General features: G+C 40.5%; 1 protein-coding gene across 1 annotated transcript; it reads left to right on the top strand.

Annotated features, from left to right (window-relative positions):
• The first annotated feature begins 5,862 nt into the window (after nt 1-5,862).
• LOC147457788 (paired amphipathic helix protein Sin3-like 5) lies at nt 5,863-13,175 on the top strand. Its single transcript, XM_086513363.1, has 10 exons — nt 5,863-5,972; nt 6,300-6,462; nt 6,565-6,657; nt 6,962-7,100; nt 7,510-7,649; nt 7,896-8,135; nt 8,263-8,366; nt 9,217-9,335; nt 9,731-9,935; nt 13,031-13,175. Exons 1-10 carry the CDS (start codon nt 5,863-5,865, stop codon nt 13,173-13,175), a joined length of 1,458 nt encoding a protein of 485 aa, XP_086369489.1.
• Nucleotides 13,176-13,555: the final 380 nt, after the last annotated feature.

The raw sequence follows: 13,555 nt of genomic DNA, 5'->3' as shown, positions 1-13,555 counted from the left end.
AGCAGCACCAAAGACGTGCGCCTATCTCCTGAAGATATGTTGAGAAGTTGGCACGTCAACCAATCTATGAAGGCGCCAAAATATCTGTGCTTTGTACTTGTCTATCGTTTTTGAATCTCCAGTCAGTGTACGGGTGGTCAGATGCAAGCATCACTGCTTTGTTTAGGTACGTAACTTACAAAAGAGATTTTCCGATTGCAACGGTGACGTGCTTGGGGAGCTTTTTAATTTAGTGTGGCTTTAATAGGTTGTTGCGAGAGCAACTACTTGTGGCTAGCAATGAAATGCCCCCCTCCAGGCCAGACGCAAAGCAACTATTGACCTCAGTTGGCTTGGACTACAACAAGATTCATGCATGTCCAATGATTGCATTCTTTTTTTCAATGAATTCGCAGATTGTTTGTCGTTCCTAAGTCCGAAGCAATGCACTACAAACAAGATGCGGTTGGCGATTTAGTGCAAGCTAAAGTGTTGCGGCATTTCCCTATATTTCTGAGGATAAAAAGCATGTTCGTTGTGGTTCCATTGCAAAGTTGATGCGGTGGCATTCTACGAATCGATCCACTGACGCAACATTTAGGGTGCCCGCTGATTCAAAGGCTTGGAGGCACATTGAAGATACCTGGCCACATTTTAAGAGTGAACCACGCAATTTGCGTTTGGGCATGGCAATGGATGGAGTCAATCTACTTGGCTTGAGAAGCTCGTCATGGAGCACTTGGCCTGTGTGCCTTGTCAATTACAAACCTCCCGTCGTGGCTTGCCATCAAGAAGGGTCATATATTTGATATTAGGCTTGATTGTGCCTGGTAAGTTTCAAGGCAAAAAACATGGATGTTTATCTTTCACCACTAGTTGACAAGCTCCAGGAGTTATGGCATGGGATAGACATAGCAGATGCGGTTGAAACCAGCAGGACAACAACATGCAAGGATCCATGGACTTCTTATGTGGACTATGCATGATTGGCCAGGATACGGTGAAGCTTCTGGTAATGGTGGATGATTTACACAATTCTCGCTATTCGCAAGCACTTTGTGTAGTACTGAATCATGCTTTAATATATGCAGGGCTTACAACTTCGGGATACAATGCATGTCCAATTTTGCGGGCCGTCTTTGGATGTGCGCTATTCTGCCTCGCTTCGAAAGACAATTTATCAAGGCCACCATCTTTATCTTCCAGATGGCCATCACTTGTGCGAAGGTCAGCTTGGTCATGTCGAATGTTGTCCTATGCATGTACAAGAGTGGCGTCGCCGATGGGAGCAACATGAGGGGCAACCTGTTCCAGGAATGAAACGTTTGTCCATTCTCTATACGTTGCCGTACTGGGGTGATATATTAATTAACCATTTGCTAGATCCAATGCATAATTCAAGAATGTGGGAGAGCTCCTCTGGAAGACAATCATGGGAATGAAAGACAATCGAGCTTCACGAGATGATTTGCAGCCAGTTGAAAGATGCCAGAGCTGTGGCCTTTCACCAATGCAGTGGGCCAAAAAAAGCTTCCAAGAGCGCCATGGGTATTGCTAAAAAGCAAGGAATGACAAGTCAAAAGGATGATTTCAGAGTTCAGGTAGCCAACAGGATGCATGAGATGTCTCAAGACAACATTCACCATGACGATCAACTGTCACGACTGAAATCGCATGAACGGCATAAGTTCTTGCAATTTATTCTTCCAATTGCGATCAAGGGTGTTTAGTGAAAAGTGCATTTACAAGTGCAAGTTGAACCTCTTTCAACATCTGAGTTTGAAAGCTTTGGTACAAAGGTCTTGCCATATTTGTTCGTTGTCATGCTAAGAAGAAACACTATTGGGCATTATGCCTGATTGAGCATGTTGTTCTGTAGTGCTCGTTGGCGTTACCACATGATTGGAATTGACCTCTTTCTGCTCTTGATACACATTCATAACAAACCTCTCTATCTAGTGTCTCTTGCCACCCTTCTTCTCAACTCCATCTCAAACTCTTCTCTGAAATGCTTTGGAGCTACGAGTGCTTAAGGACGTGTGCATACGTGACAACCGTTTTCTGGGCTACTCATGCAAAGGCTCTCTGATACGCAGAGTCATATCTGATTTTGCGATCATGCATAGTTTACATTGTTACTTTACATATTGATTGCATATGCTGTTTATAAAACCCCACTCTTTTCCAAGGGATTTGTTTTTTCTAGACTGCGTTTTACTTGTGCCAATATTCTCTTCCATTGATTGAAATTAAAGGCTGGCACTAGCTACAAGACATGCTTAACACTAGTTCCGTAATCGACACTCAAATGTCCTGAGACACAAAAGTGTCCTGTTTTTATAGCAACTTGTCATAATTATTTGGTGAATCTAGAAAAAAAATTCATAGGTCACATTCATATCTTAGGTCAGCTATGAGGTGAAGAACATTGCCAAATTTTACTTTTGACAAAATTAATACCAAATTAGATTATAATGATAAGTTTTAAGATGAAAGATCATATAAATTTAGTGCAGTTTTTAACAAAAAATTTATAAATTGAATATAACTTCTCATCAAAATAAGATTTTACATAGATAATTTCAAGGTGTATGGATAGGAAAAAACTTATTTTAGCAAGAAATTGAGCTTCATAACCTAATTATGGGACTAATTTTTTTTTATAATCAAAAGACCAAAATCTTGAAAATGCTGATAAAGAGGAAAATTTTGGTCTTTCAAGGCCTCTTTCATTAATATGATGAGGTTATGGGACAAAACCTAAGGTGTATAATGTATATATAGGTCAATAACCATCAACTAAGCATTTTCAAGGTGCAAACTCATAGGCATCTTGTAATTTAAGCTCATAAAAAAATTTGTAGTGCGTAATTTCTTGCAAAATTATATTGCTATGAAAAACTAATGGAAGTGTGTATATGAATCTCCCAATTATGTCCATATGAGGTATTTGTATACAAGTAAGTGAGATGAACGAAAAAATCCAAAAGTGGACTTTATTTTAAGGCTTATCTTTGATAAATAAAAAATCATAATCACAACATGCGCACTTTTTTGATATGCCATAAATCACCAAATAGGGCTTGCATAACAATTAAAAATTATCATCTTATGTAATCGAGTCATAGATCTAGTATATATGCAATCATAGAAATTGTAAATTTAGATGAACTAATTGTTTTTTGTAACTGTTAATTGAATTTGTGAATGTTGGATATTTGACCCACGAGACTTTCTATATTTAATTCTAGTCACAAAGAAGTTTTTTCTCACATGACAATTAATTGCAAAAATATCAAACACATATAAATAGCTACCACGGATTATTGCATGCACCCTGCTCATTTTTTTTCTTAGGTTAGAGTACGAGTTTTAATGAAACATTGAATGCTGTTTTGCGTAGGTTCTTTTCATGAGTGTAGTTATTATTGAGGTATGATCAAAAGTGAGGGATTATAATTTCTATGAGTACTTTGAATATCATTTTCTAAGTTTTGCAGAAGCATTTCTTGAGATGTGTTCAAGATTTTATGTACCATTTTATTTAAATTCAGAAAAAAGGACACTAAAGTGTCCTATTTCGTACCAAACTAGTGTTAATTTAAGGTTCGTGATGGCCTTAACGACGAAAATACAAGGGATATTTTTATCCCTGATGTCACTAAGGCCGTCGCTATGAGAGTCACACTAAGATCGTCCCTATGGGCGTCGCTATAAGCGTCATTATATAGTGACCCCTATATAGACGCCTATAGCGTCATCCATACCGATTGTGCAGGTTCCCAATATACAATGTATGTAGTGGGGAAAACCCTACCCTAGTGTAAACTACTTCAGATTCTCCAACCATGCTCGATCCCTGGGATGCGAAATACATCGGTCGACTTCAGAAACAACGTTTTTGTGAGTTGTTTGCGCATGTGAGCTTGCAAACGACTACATAACTAAACCCATGGAAGCTACATGCAAGCTCACATGCAGAAGTGGCTCGCGGGCAAGACGTTTTTGAAGACATAAAAATGTAGCGGACTTCAGAAGTAGCTTCCCCGTGAATCATTTGAGCATGTGAGCTCACACACGACTTACATACCTAAACCTAACAAGTTACATGCAAGCTATTTGGGGACAAGCCATTTCCAAAGTTTGTAGTGTTTTTGGGATGCAAAAACCTAGCGGACTTAAAAAAACGAGTTTCCCGAGAGAGGCGTCAAGCCAAAAGAGAAAGAGAGTAGAAAGTTTGGGCAGGCGAATCTCCTTAGGTTTGCTTTAATGAGTCATCGTGACCACCTACTTGCTTGAAGATAATTAGGATGGCTTGTTTTGCTATTAGTGGTGGATTGCAGAGAGTGCCATATGGAAAGGTGTGGTTTAGGCTTACACTCAGAACACATGAAAATCCAAAATAGGCGGTTAGAAGCAAGAGGCAAATTCTAAAATTTTAGAGATGAAGTGTCAAAATGTGAGTAAATCAATAAAGCGGGAGGAATTCTGACCATGACCACGTGGAAACATTTGCTTGCTCTGACAAGTGTAGCTTGCAACCCGGCGACACAGCCGAGAAGAAGAAGAAGAGAATTTTAACGTCGTAGGAAGCTATCCCACGAGACTTCAAAGATCTATCCGACGAGAGTTGAACTCACGACCTGTTATTCAAGAGGGAAATGGCATAACCAATCTACCATACTTGGGTGATAGAGAGAGAGAAGAAGAAGAAGAAGAAGAAGAAGGAGAAGAGGATTTTAACTCGTAGGAAACTATCCCAAAGACCTGTTATCTAAGTTGAACTCAAGACCTGTTATTCAAGAGGGAAATGGCATAACCAATCTAGCCGGGGATATAGAGAGAGAGAGAGAGAGAGAGAGAGAGAGAGAGAGAGAGGTTAAACTAGTGTGAGTATAAACCTCAAATTTCCACTTTGAAGAATCATAAAAAGAAATTATGAGAAAATCGTCCAATTTTATGAAATTTAGTGCGCTCCCAGTCCTCGCATTGCAGTGCAATCCGTCAACCCGACTATATTGCGCAATCTAATTGCTAAGTAGGGCAATCCGTACTCAACCCGACTATACTTCTTGACTTATAGGGCTGCGTCTGCCCTCTTCTACCAGCTATATTTCGGCTATTTCTTTTTACCATTTTTTTGTGCAGCGTCAAACGAAAGCTGCCAGCTCGTCTACATTAGACCTCCAAAGCTTTGCCATTTACTTGCAGGCTGCAGCTGCTACGTCGATCTATTGCACCCATTCTTATCCGATCAGTACGTTAACCCGGTAAGTTTCTCGAAGCAGTGTGTGTGTAAGAGTGTGCGTTTATGCGTGGACGTGGACGTGGACGTGTGTGAGTGTATGTAAGAGTGGACGTGGAATGTGTGTTTTTTTCTTTGTGTGTGTGTGTGTGAGAGAGAGAGAGAGAGAGAGAGAGAGAGAGAGAGAGAGAGAGATGTCCATGTTGAAGGTGAAGACAGTATAAGTATGTACTGACGATACTTCTCACTTGCTAGAACCTTCGGCGGATACTCGTTACATCGAACCAGAGCACAGAACTGTGGCAAGGTCAAGCTGCTGAGTCTGATTCTTTACCAGTTGAAGATGAGTACTACAAAAACATGCAGAATATACTATTGATTGTAAGTGCTTTTAAGTTTAATATGGACATGTTTATATGTTAATCTAGTAAGTTGATCTTGATCATACACAATATTGTTGATGTTACTAGTTCCATTCAAGCTCTCTAATTATGGCCGATCGATGGTACTCATGGTCGGCCGCTGATCATCGGTCGATGGCCAGTACTGGTCGACAGCAGATCACCATATTATGACTTCAAATGAACACAACTATGTTTTGCATGTGTATAATTTGCCCACACAATAGAGTGCCAGAGATGGATCCCCAAGCATTTTTGCGAGATGTTCAGAAAGCTTTCGAAGGTAGTTCTCTGCAAGGACATTATCAGAAATTCCTCTTACTCTTGCAAGCTTATAAAAGAAAAAGGTCAGTACCTCGCTTCCACCGGCTATTTAGCCTGATCTTTTACACATTTTGAACACACAGAAGGGTACCAATCAAAGGGGATGTACATAGATTGAATAAAGAATGTGTTATATTCATGAAAAATCTATAGATAACTATGCATTAAACGCACATTATAGAGGGCTTAAAAAGAGTATTCAAGATATTGCACACTCTCATCCACTTTGTAATTGCTGTATATGTAAGATGATGCTAATTTTCAATATATGCTACCAGCCCCACACTGTCATCCACTTTCTGTACATACCTTAAGTGATGGTATCCATGTTATTGATGATGTTTGTACAGTCTCGATGTGCCGGATTTAGTGACAAGAGTTGAGGCCTTGTTTGAAGGTCATCCCGACCTCATGTCGGGCTTTAACACATTCCTTTCATTAAAGACTCCTGAAAAAATCTTCGAAAGTACATTGGGATTCAGTGTAGCGTTGGAATTCATCAAGAAACTCAAAGTATGTCCATCAATCCTTGAGCTTGCTTACATTCAGCAATATCATGGTTACATATGTACAATACTTGATTTCCAATTAATGGACGCTTCTCTACTTTCACAGGATCAAGATGAGAATTTGTACGGAGGACTCCATAATGTTTTGATCAACTATCGAGAGGGGATTTATCGGTCTTCTGGGGACATTCAAAGCCAGGTATATACTTGGTTGTGCATTCATTCTGAATCATGTCAGGTATTGGGCGATTCGTATCCTTCACAATGACGCCAATGGCTCTCTGGGCGCCACTACTCTTGAATATACCATATCACTTGTGTTCAACACTGAACACTCTAAAGATAAACCGGTCCCTCATACATTCTATGACTTCTATATTGATAATCTAATGTATACATATGTGTATTTGCATATATAAATGGAAAGTACTGACCGCCCTGGGCAATCAATGCACTAAAGAAATTTTTTTTTGAGCTCATAACCAGGTTGCTGATCTATGCAGACTTGCCCAGACCTAGTGGAAGAGTTTTGTTGCTTTCTTCCCAAGCATCCTGTTGCACTTATGAACTTTTCAGTCCATATGGGATTACCGGCACCACCGGACGCTAATGAGGAAACATACACAACAAACCTAGTTGAAAGTTGAGCCACTGTCTCTTATTCTTCATGTTCTCCCCACCTTGACCTGCAAACAAACAACCTTGCTAACACAAGAAGATGTGATGGATGATTCCATTAAGCACAACAAAAGGAAACATGAAGAAATTGATTGTGAAAACACTATGAAGCGTCTAAAAGTACAAGTGCAGTCAATCAAGGGATCGGAGTATATAGCGGAAGGGGACATGCACACCAATAAAAGAATTCTTAATCCATCTGATTGTGGAAAAGAGGATCTCCAAAGCAACAAGCAAGTCCAAAGGGTTTCCTTGCCAATTCTCAGCCGTATGTGACCGCCCATGTCTGTTTTTTCCTTTAATTTATTGCTGACTTACATTTATGTCAGCTGACATGGGTGTATCATGACTGAACTATATGCACTCTTTGCAGTTCTAAGGGAAAACCTGGACTTTTCAAGTATTGTAAATGGCATTTTGTCAGAGGAGACCGTGAAACTAGAAGAGTTTTTGGACACCTTGATACAGATACATTCTAATGCTATCAGCTCTCTACAGACTTCAAATAATCAGGTCAATCATCTAGTTAATTGTTCTCTTCATGCTTGATCTAGCATAATTAATTTGACTAATTAAGTCTGCACGCGGTTAGCTTTTGCATAGCAACACAAGGTTCACTTTTATTAGCTTTTCAATATGACATAGTTATGAGAGTTATGAGCAATGCAAAAATTTAGAATGTTTCTCCTAGCCAGACAATATTCTCATTTCCTAAGATGTCAGGTTGTGGATACTTATAACCAGGATTGCAAAATGCAGGCTCTAGTTGGCGGTGGCCATCAAGTAGACCAATCAACAATCATCAAGGTCAAAACAAACAATGTTGCCAGTACAGTTGGGGAGGGGCTGAAAAGGAGCAAGAGGCTGATGGAGAAACGAGGGATCACGTTCGAAGAGGTTATGGGGATACAGAAAATCTTTGCTAGCAGGCCAATCAGAGAGATGGATTTGTCAAAGTATGAACAGGGCACTCGAAGCTATCGACGACTACCACATGATGTAAATGTCCTGATCAGTTGTGCTCAATATGGAGCCATAGATATATTTTACTTAAATGTTCTTGCCCTTAGCTATAATCAGATGCATTTTGAATGATAACTCTCAAAATTTTGATGATTGCATGCAGTTTCCTTTTCCGACAGTTGGTAAACGGAATCCTGAAGATAAGGAAGTGCTGAATGACGAATGGGTGCAATACTTTAGCGGCAATACTGACTACAAGCCGCCCAGGTTCAAGAACAAAGCATATATGCAGAAACTCAGTATCATTGAGGATGACATGTATACTTCCATCTCTTGAGCTTAATTTTAAAAACCCCATGTCTGTAGATTTTTCATGAATATAACACACCATTTTCTAGTTCAATCTGTGTATGTTTCCTCTGATTTGTACCCTTCTGTATGTTAAGGTTGTATGAAAAATAGGGCAAAATAGTACCTTCCATTGAGCTTACGTGCCATGATTGTGAATAATAATTATATAGACTCACCATGCACACATGCATGAGAGCTTTTGGACAAATTCCTACAATAATTCTCACATTGTGACTTACCATCACATCATGAGCTTCACTGAGGGGGGCATCGCATAACTAGCTAGGTGCGGTTGGGACAGGCGATTGCCGGCCTGGTGGGCGCGGGCTCGTGGTCGACCCGTGCCCTGAGTTGCACCTAGCAAGGTATGAGGTGCCCCGGGGAGCGGAGCTGTCTCGTGATGTTATACAGTACGGTTGCAAACAATGAGAAAGAGCGGCCCATTTTCCTAACTTAGCTTTGTTGCAAAAGACATTAATACTCAGTACATTGTTCAATGATACAATTTAGACACCCTGGCCTAGAAAGCAGCTTGTGATTGACCTTCATTGGACTTCCTGTGTGTGTGTGTGCGTATCAACCATATTAGTTTCTTTAACGGGTGGACCTGTAATTAGCTGAGGCTCACTAATTCTCCCTAGTAGTTACACAGCTGATACAAAAGAGTTCAAATTTTCAATTCAACCATATCGTTCACAAACTTCTGTTAAGCTCAATTCTTGGAGGTTCCAAGGTTTGATTCATTTGGATGTATTAAGATATGCAGGTATGAAGCGGACATGGTTTGCGAGCGCGCCAACTCCACGATCGAAGCCTTGGAGAAATTAATGAAATTGTTGGAAGAGGCAGGAGACAAGGTTATTGTAGTGGAAGATCACCTCACAGGTAACTATCACATAAATATTAAATAGCATTTGATGACCACTCTAATTATATACACAAGAAGATTACGAAAATTTTTAATGTAGGAAAACAAAGTCTTTTTCAGTGTATTTCGTACAATGCATAACATCATGGGCTTCCGTTCGAGAGGCAACGCACACCTAGGTACGATTGGGAGCAAGTCCGGCGGTCCCCTGCCCCAAATCGTACCTAGCTAGGTATGCGGTACCTCCCTCCAAAAGCTCATGATGTTGAGGTAAGTCATAATGTGGGAATTATTGTGAGAATTTGTCCAAAACTTATTTTGTATATGTGCAAGAAGCTCAAACTAATTAATTAGAACTTGTCTCTGCTTTTTCCAATTGTTCTTAATTAAGGTTTGTAATTTGTGGTCACAGCTATTCACTTGAGGCTCATTGAGAGTATTTATGGAGAGGAGGAAATTGGTCCTCAAATGAAGGAAATGTTGGTGACAAATGCAGTGGAAGCAGCACCTATCATTTTGAAGAGCCTTGAAAAGAAGCGAATTGAGTGGAGGCGATATAAGATGGAAATGAAAGGAATTTGGAAAGAACGTTTTGCCGAGAACTATAAGTTGGCTCGGTAATTGGGTTCTAAGATTCATTAATTCAATCGTGCTGGTGCAATTCAACGCGCGAGCGCGTACTTCTTGAGTTCAAACCCCGTCGGATCAATATTTCTTCTTGCTCTCTCTCGATCTCTCTCTCTCTCTCTCTCTCTCTCTCTCTCTCTCTCTCTCCTCTCACACACACACACACACACACACACACACACACACATGCTTTCCAGGGTTATTTTGAAAATGCCTTATCAGTGAATTTTTGAACACACCCTTTTCCTCCTTTTCAATTCTTTAAAATAAACAAATTTCAAGTTCTTTCAATGATACCTCTCTATAAATAACTAGTATGTGACCCATGCGTTGCGATGGCCAAGAAGAAACTGCAAGGCCTAAATTTGGTTACCCATTCTCCCTCTTCTCCCCTCCCAAGGTGAAAACGTGTGCAAAAATTCTCTATACCTTCACAAGGTAGTGGTAATCATATCTTCGCTATTTTAATTGTGACGAGTAGATTATCCCTAAAAGCTCTAATAAGTTCTTCAACTAGAAACTCTTATAAGAAAACCTGATGAGCAGCCACCCAATAGAGAGACGATCCTGTTCTGTGGAGGTAAGGGACCAAAAAAATAATATTAAATAATATGTTAAGCCTAAACCATGTGTGTCATAGGTTTATTTTTGTTATTTACAGGCATGGCCATCCTACAGCTACCCTTTTCAGGTTCCTCCACCGGTCGTAGATCCAGACCTACAACGGGCTCTCTCTTTACGAGATCACTACCTCCGCGAGACAAAGAATTTATTTGGTCACTACACTTTACAGTAGCTTGTGACCTACGGTATTTCTCCACAGACTACACCATGGGAGAGTCAGGGAGGGACTCATTACCTACAGAGCCTCACACTGACGGCACCTCAGTCTACAGTCCCTTCTTATCATCCTACTTCCCTTCCATCACACGGTCCTACTCTCCTTTCATCGCAGGGTTCCACTCCCATCGCATCACAGCCTACATGGTCCTACGCCACTCCATTCCACTCCTACTTCGCTAGAACACTATTGACGAACTTCCTCTAGCAGCACGCGTTCACGCTCGTCTCAGGGCAGCGAGCGCCGTGAGAGATGAAGTGACGACGGATCTTGTGTTTTCACCTGTTTTGGTAGTGGCGGGAGAACGGAGTCCCCACTTTCAAAGCGTGCCGTCCCTGACACAGAGGACGAGGATACTGACACGCATGGACGCTACTACGGATTAAATATGGCGGAGAGATGGATTTTGGCACATCACAGGGTAGAGAGTTTTGATACCATCTACAAATTCTTAGACATTCAACGTATAAGAGCTGTTTTTTAAAGTTTAGGGATCAACTCCCCGATCATGCACGGTACATTCAGGATGCAAATGCTCCCGATCAACGTTTTTCACAACAATGGTTGGAGGGCTACATAAAGACGTTTCTAAAAGACAAGCAGTCCAATGTGCGACGTGCAGCAACCAACCAGGTCGGAGATCCAGGAAGGAGCTATCGCGGTGGCAACATGGCAGACGCAGAGTGGGAGTGGACATTTCAAGAAAAGAGTGATCAAGCTGACGGGCTCATCATACAGACAACAACGCGAGGCTCGCACCAGACAAAACCCCACGCACTATGGCTCAGGAGGCAAGGGAGCTTGGAAGGACATATATATAAAATTCATTAAATTATAACGATGGTGCAACCAAAGTGTGTCGACCCTAGAAGAGGGCACATGCAGTGATGTGTATGCTTACAGGTGCACACATGGGTGATAAAGCAGATACGAAGGCCCATTACAAGCAAGAAGATTGAGTAAGTGCATGTTTTATGTGGTTATGAAGACCTAAGCGTAGAGATTTCATGCTTGAATAGAAGGTTTTGACATGGGAAAAGGCTCTTAGGACATGCAATGCAACTTGGGTAGAGGAAGACATGTGGTTACAGGAAGAAAGGAAAGTGTGTGAGAGAGTTCACACCTCTGCATGAAGGAGACCGAAAAGTTTACCTTGTGTTTGTGGAATTAGTTTGTATGAGTAACTAGTGTTATTGTTATTTTTGCAAGACGTTCAGCAAGCTTTTGAAGGTAGTTCTCTGCAAGGACATTATCAGAAATTCCTCTTACTCTTGCAAGCTTATAAAAGAAAAAGGTCAGTACCTCGCTTCCACTGGGCTATTAAGACTGATCTTTTTAAAACATTTTGAACACACAGAAAGGTACCCATCAAAGGGGATGTACATAGATTGAAGGTGTTATTGTTTACCTTGTGTTTGTGGAATTAGTTTGTATGAGTAACTAGTGTTATTGTTATTTTTGCGAGACGTTCAGCAAGCTTTCAAAGGTAGTTCTCTGCAAGGACATTATCAGAAATTCCTCTTACTCTTGCAAGCTTATAAAAGAAAAAGGTCAGTACCTCGCTTCCACAGGCTATTTAGCCTGATCTTTTACACATTTTGAACACACAGAAGGGTACCAATTCAAAGGGGATGTACATAGATTGAATAAAGAATGTGTTATATTCATGAAAAATCTATAGATAACTAGGCATTGAACGCACATTATAGAGGGCTTAAAAAGAGTATTCAAGATATTGCACCCTCATCCACTTTGTAATTGTTGTATATGTAAGATGATGCTAATTTTCAATATATGCAATTGCCGGCCTACTGGGCGGGCCCTTGGTCCCGTGCCCTGAGTTGCACCTAGCTAGGTATGAGGTGCCCCCGGGAGCGGAATCTCGTGATGTTATATAGTATGGTTGCAAACAATGAGAAAGAGAGGCACATTTTCCTACCTTTAGCTTTGTTGCAAAAGACATTAATACTCAGTACATTGTTCAATGAGACAATTTATACACCCTGACCTAGATAGCAGCTTGTGATTGACCTTCATTGACTTCCTTTGTGTGCGTATCAACCATATTGGTTTCTTTAATGGGTGGACCTGTAATTAGCTGAGGCTCACTTCTCCCTAGTAGTTACAGAGCTGATACAAAAGAGTTCAAATTTTCAATTCAACCATATTGTTCACAAACTTCTGTTAAGATCAATTCTTGGAGGTTCCAAGTTCTGATTCATTTGGATGTATTAAGATATGCAGGTATGAAGTGGACATGGTTTCCGAGCGCACCAACTCCACGATTGAAGCCTTGGAGAAATTAATGAAATTGTTGGAAGAGGCAGGAGACAAGGTTATTGTAGTGGAAGATCACCTCACAGGTAACTATCACATAGAAATTAAATAGCAGTTGATATATGACCACTCTAATTATGTACACAAGAAGATTTAGAAAATTTTTAATGTAGAAAAACAAAGTCTTTTTCAGTGTATGTCATACAATGCATAACATCATGAGCTTCTGTTTGAGAGGCAGCGCATACCTAGCTAGGTAAGATTGGGGGCAAGGCCACCGGGGCCGGCGCTCCCCTGCCCCCAATCGTACCTAGCTAGGTATGCGGTGCCTCTCAAACAAAAGCTCATGATGTTGAGGTAATTAAGTCAAAATGTGGAAATTATTGTGAGAATTTGTCAAGAACTTATTGTATATATGTGCAAGAAGCTCAATCTAATTAATTAGAACTTGTCTCTGCTTTTTCCAATTGTTCTTAATTAAGGTTTGTAATT

The sequence above is a fragment of the Adiantum capillus-veneris genome, chromosome 5, assembly GCF_014529385.1.
Source record: "Adiantum capillus-veneris isolate H3 chromosome 5, ASM1452938v2, whole genome shotgun sequence".
Classification (NCBI taxonomy): Eukaryota; Viridiplantae; Streptophyta; class Polypodiopsida; order Polypodiales; family Pteridaceae; genus Adiantum; species Adiantum capillus-veneris.
The sequence above is the reverse complement of the archived record's forward strand: the minus strand, read 5'-3'. Positions and strand labels throughout refer to the sequence as shown.

Excerpts from the sequence above, each read along its gene's own strand:
- LOC147457788 (XM_086513363.1), top strand. The coding sequence starts at position 5,863 with ATGGATCCCCAAGCATTTTTGCGAGATGTTCAGAAAGCTTTCGAAGGT. Across the intron at positions 5,973-6,299 it reads CAAGCTTATAAAAGAAAAAG|TCTCGATGTGCCGGATTTAG; the intron begins GTCAGTACCTCG and ends ATGTTTGTACAG. Across the intron at positions 9,336-9,730 it reads AGTGGAAGATCACCTCACAG|CTATTCACTTGAGGCTCATT; the intron begins GTAACTATCACA and ends TTGTGGTCACAG.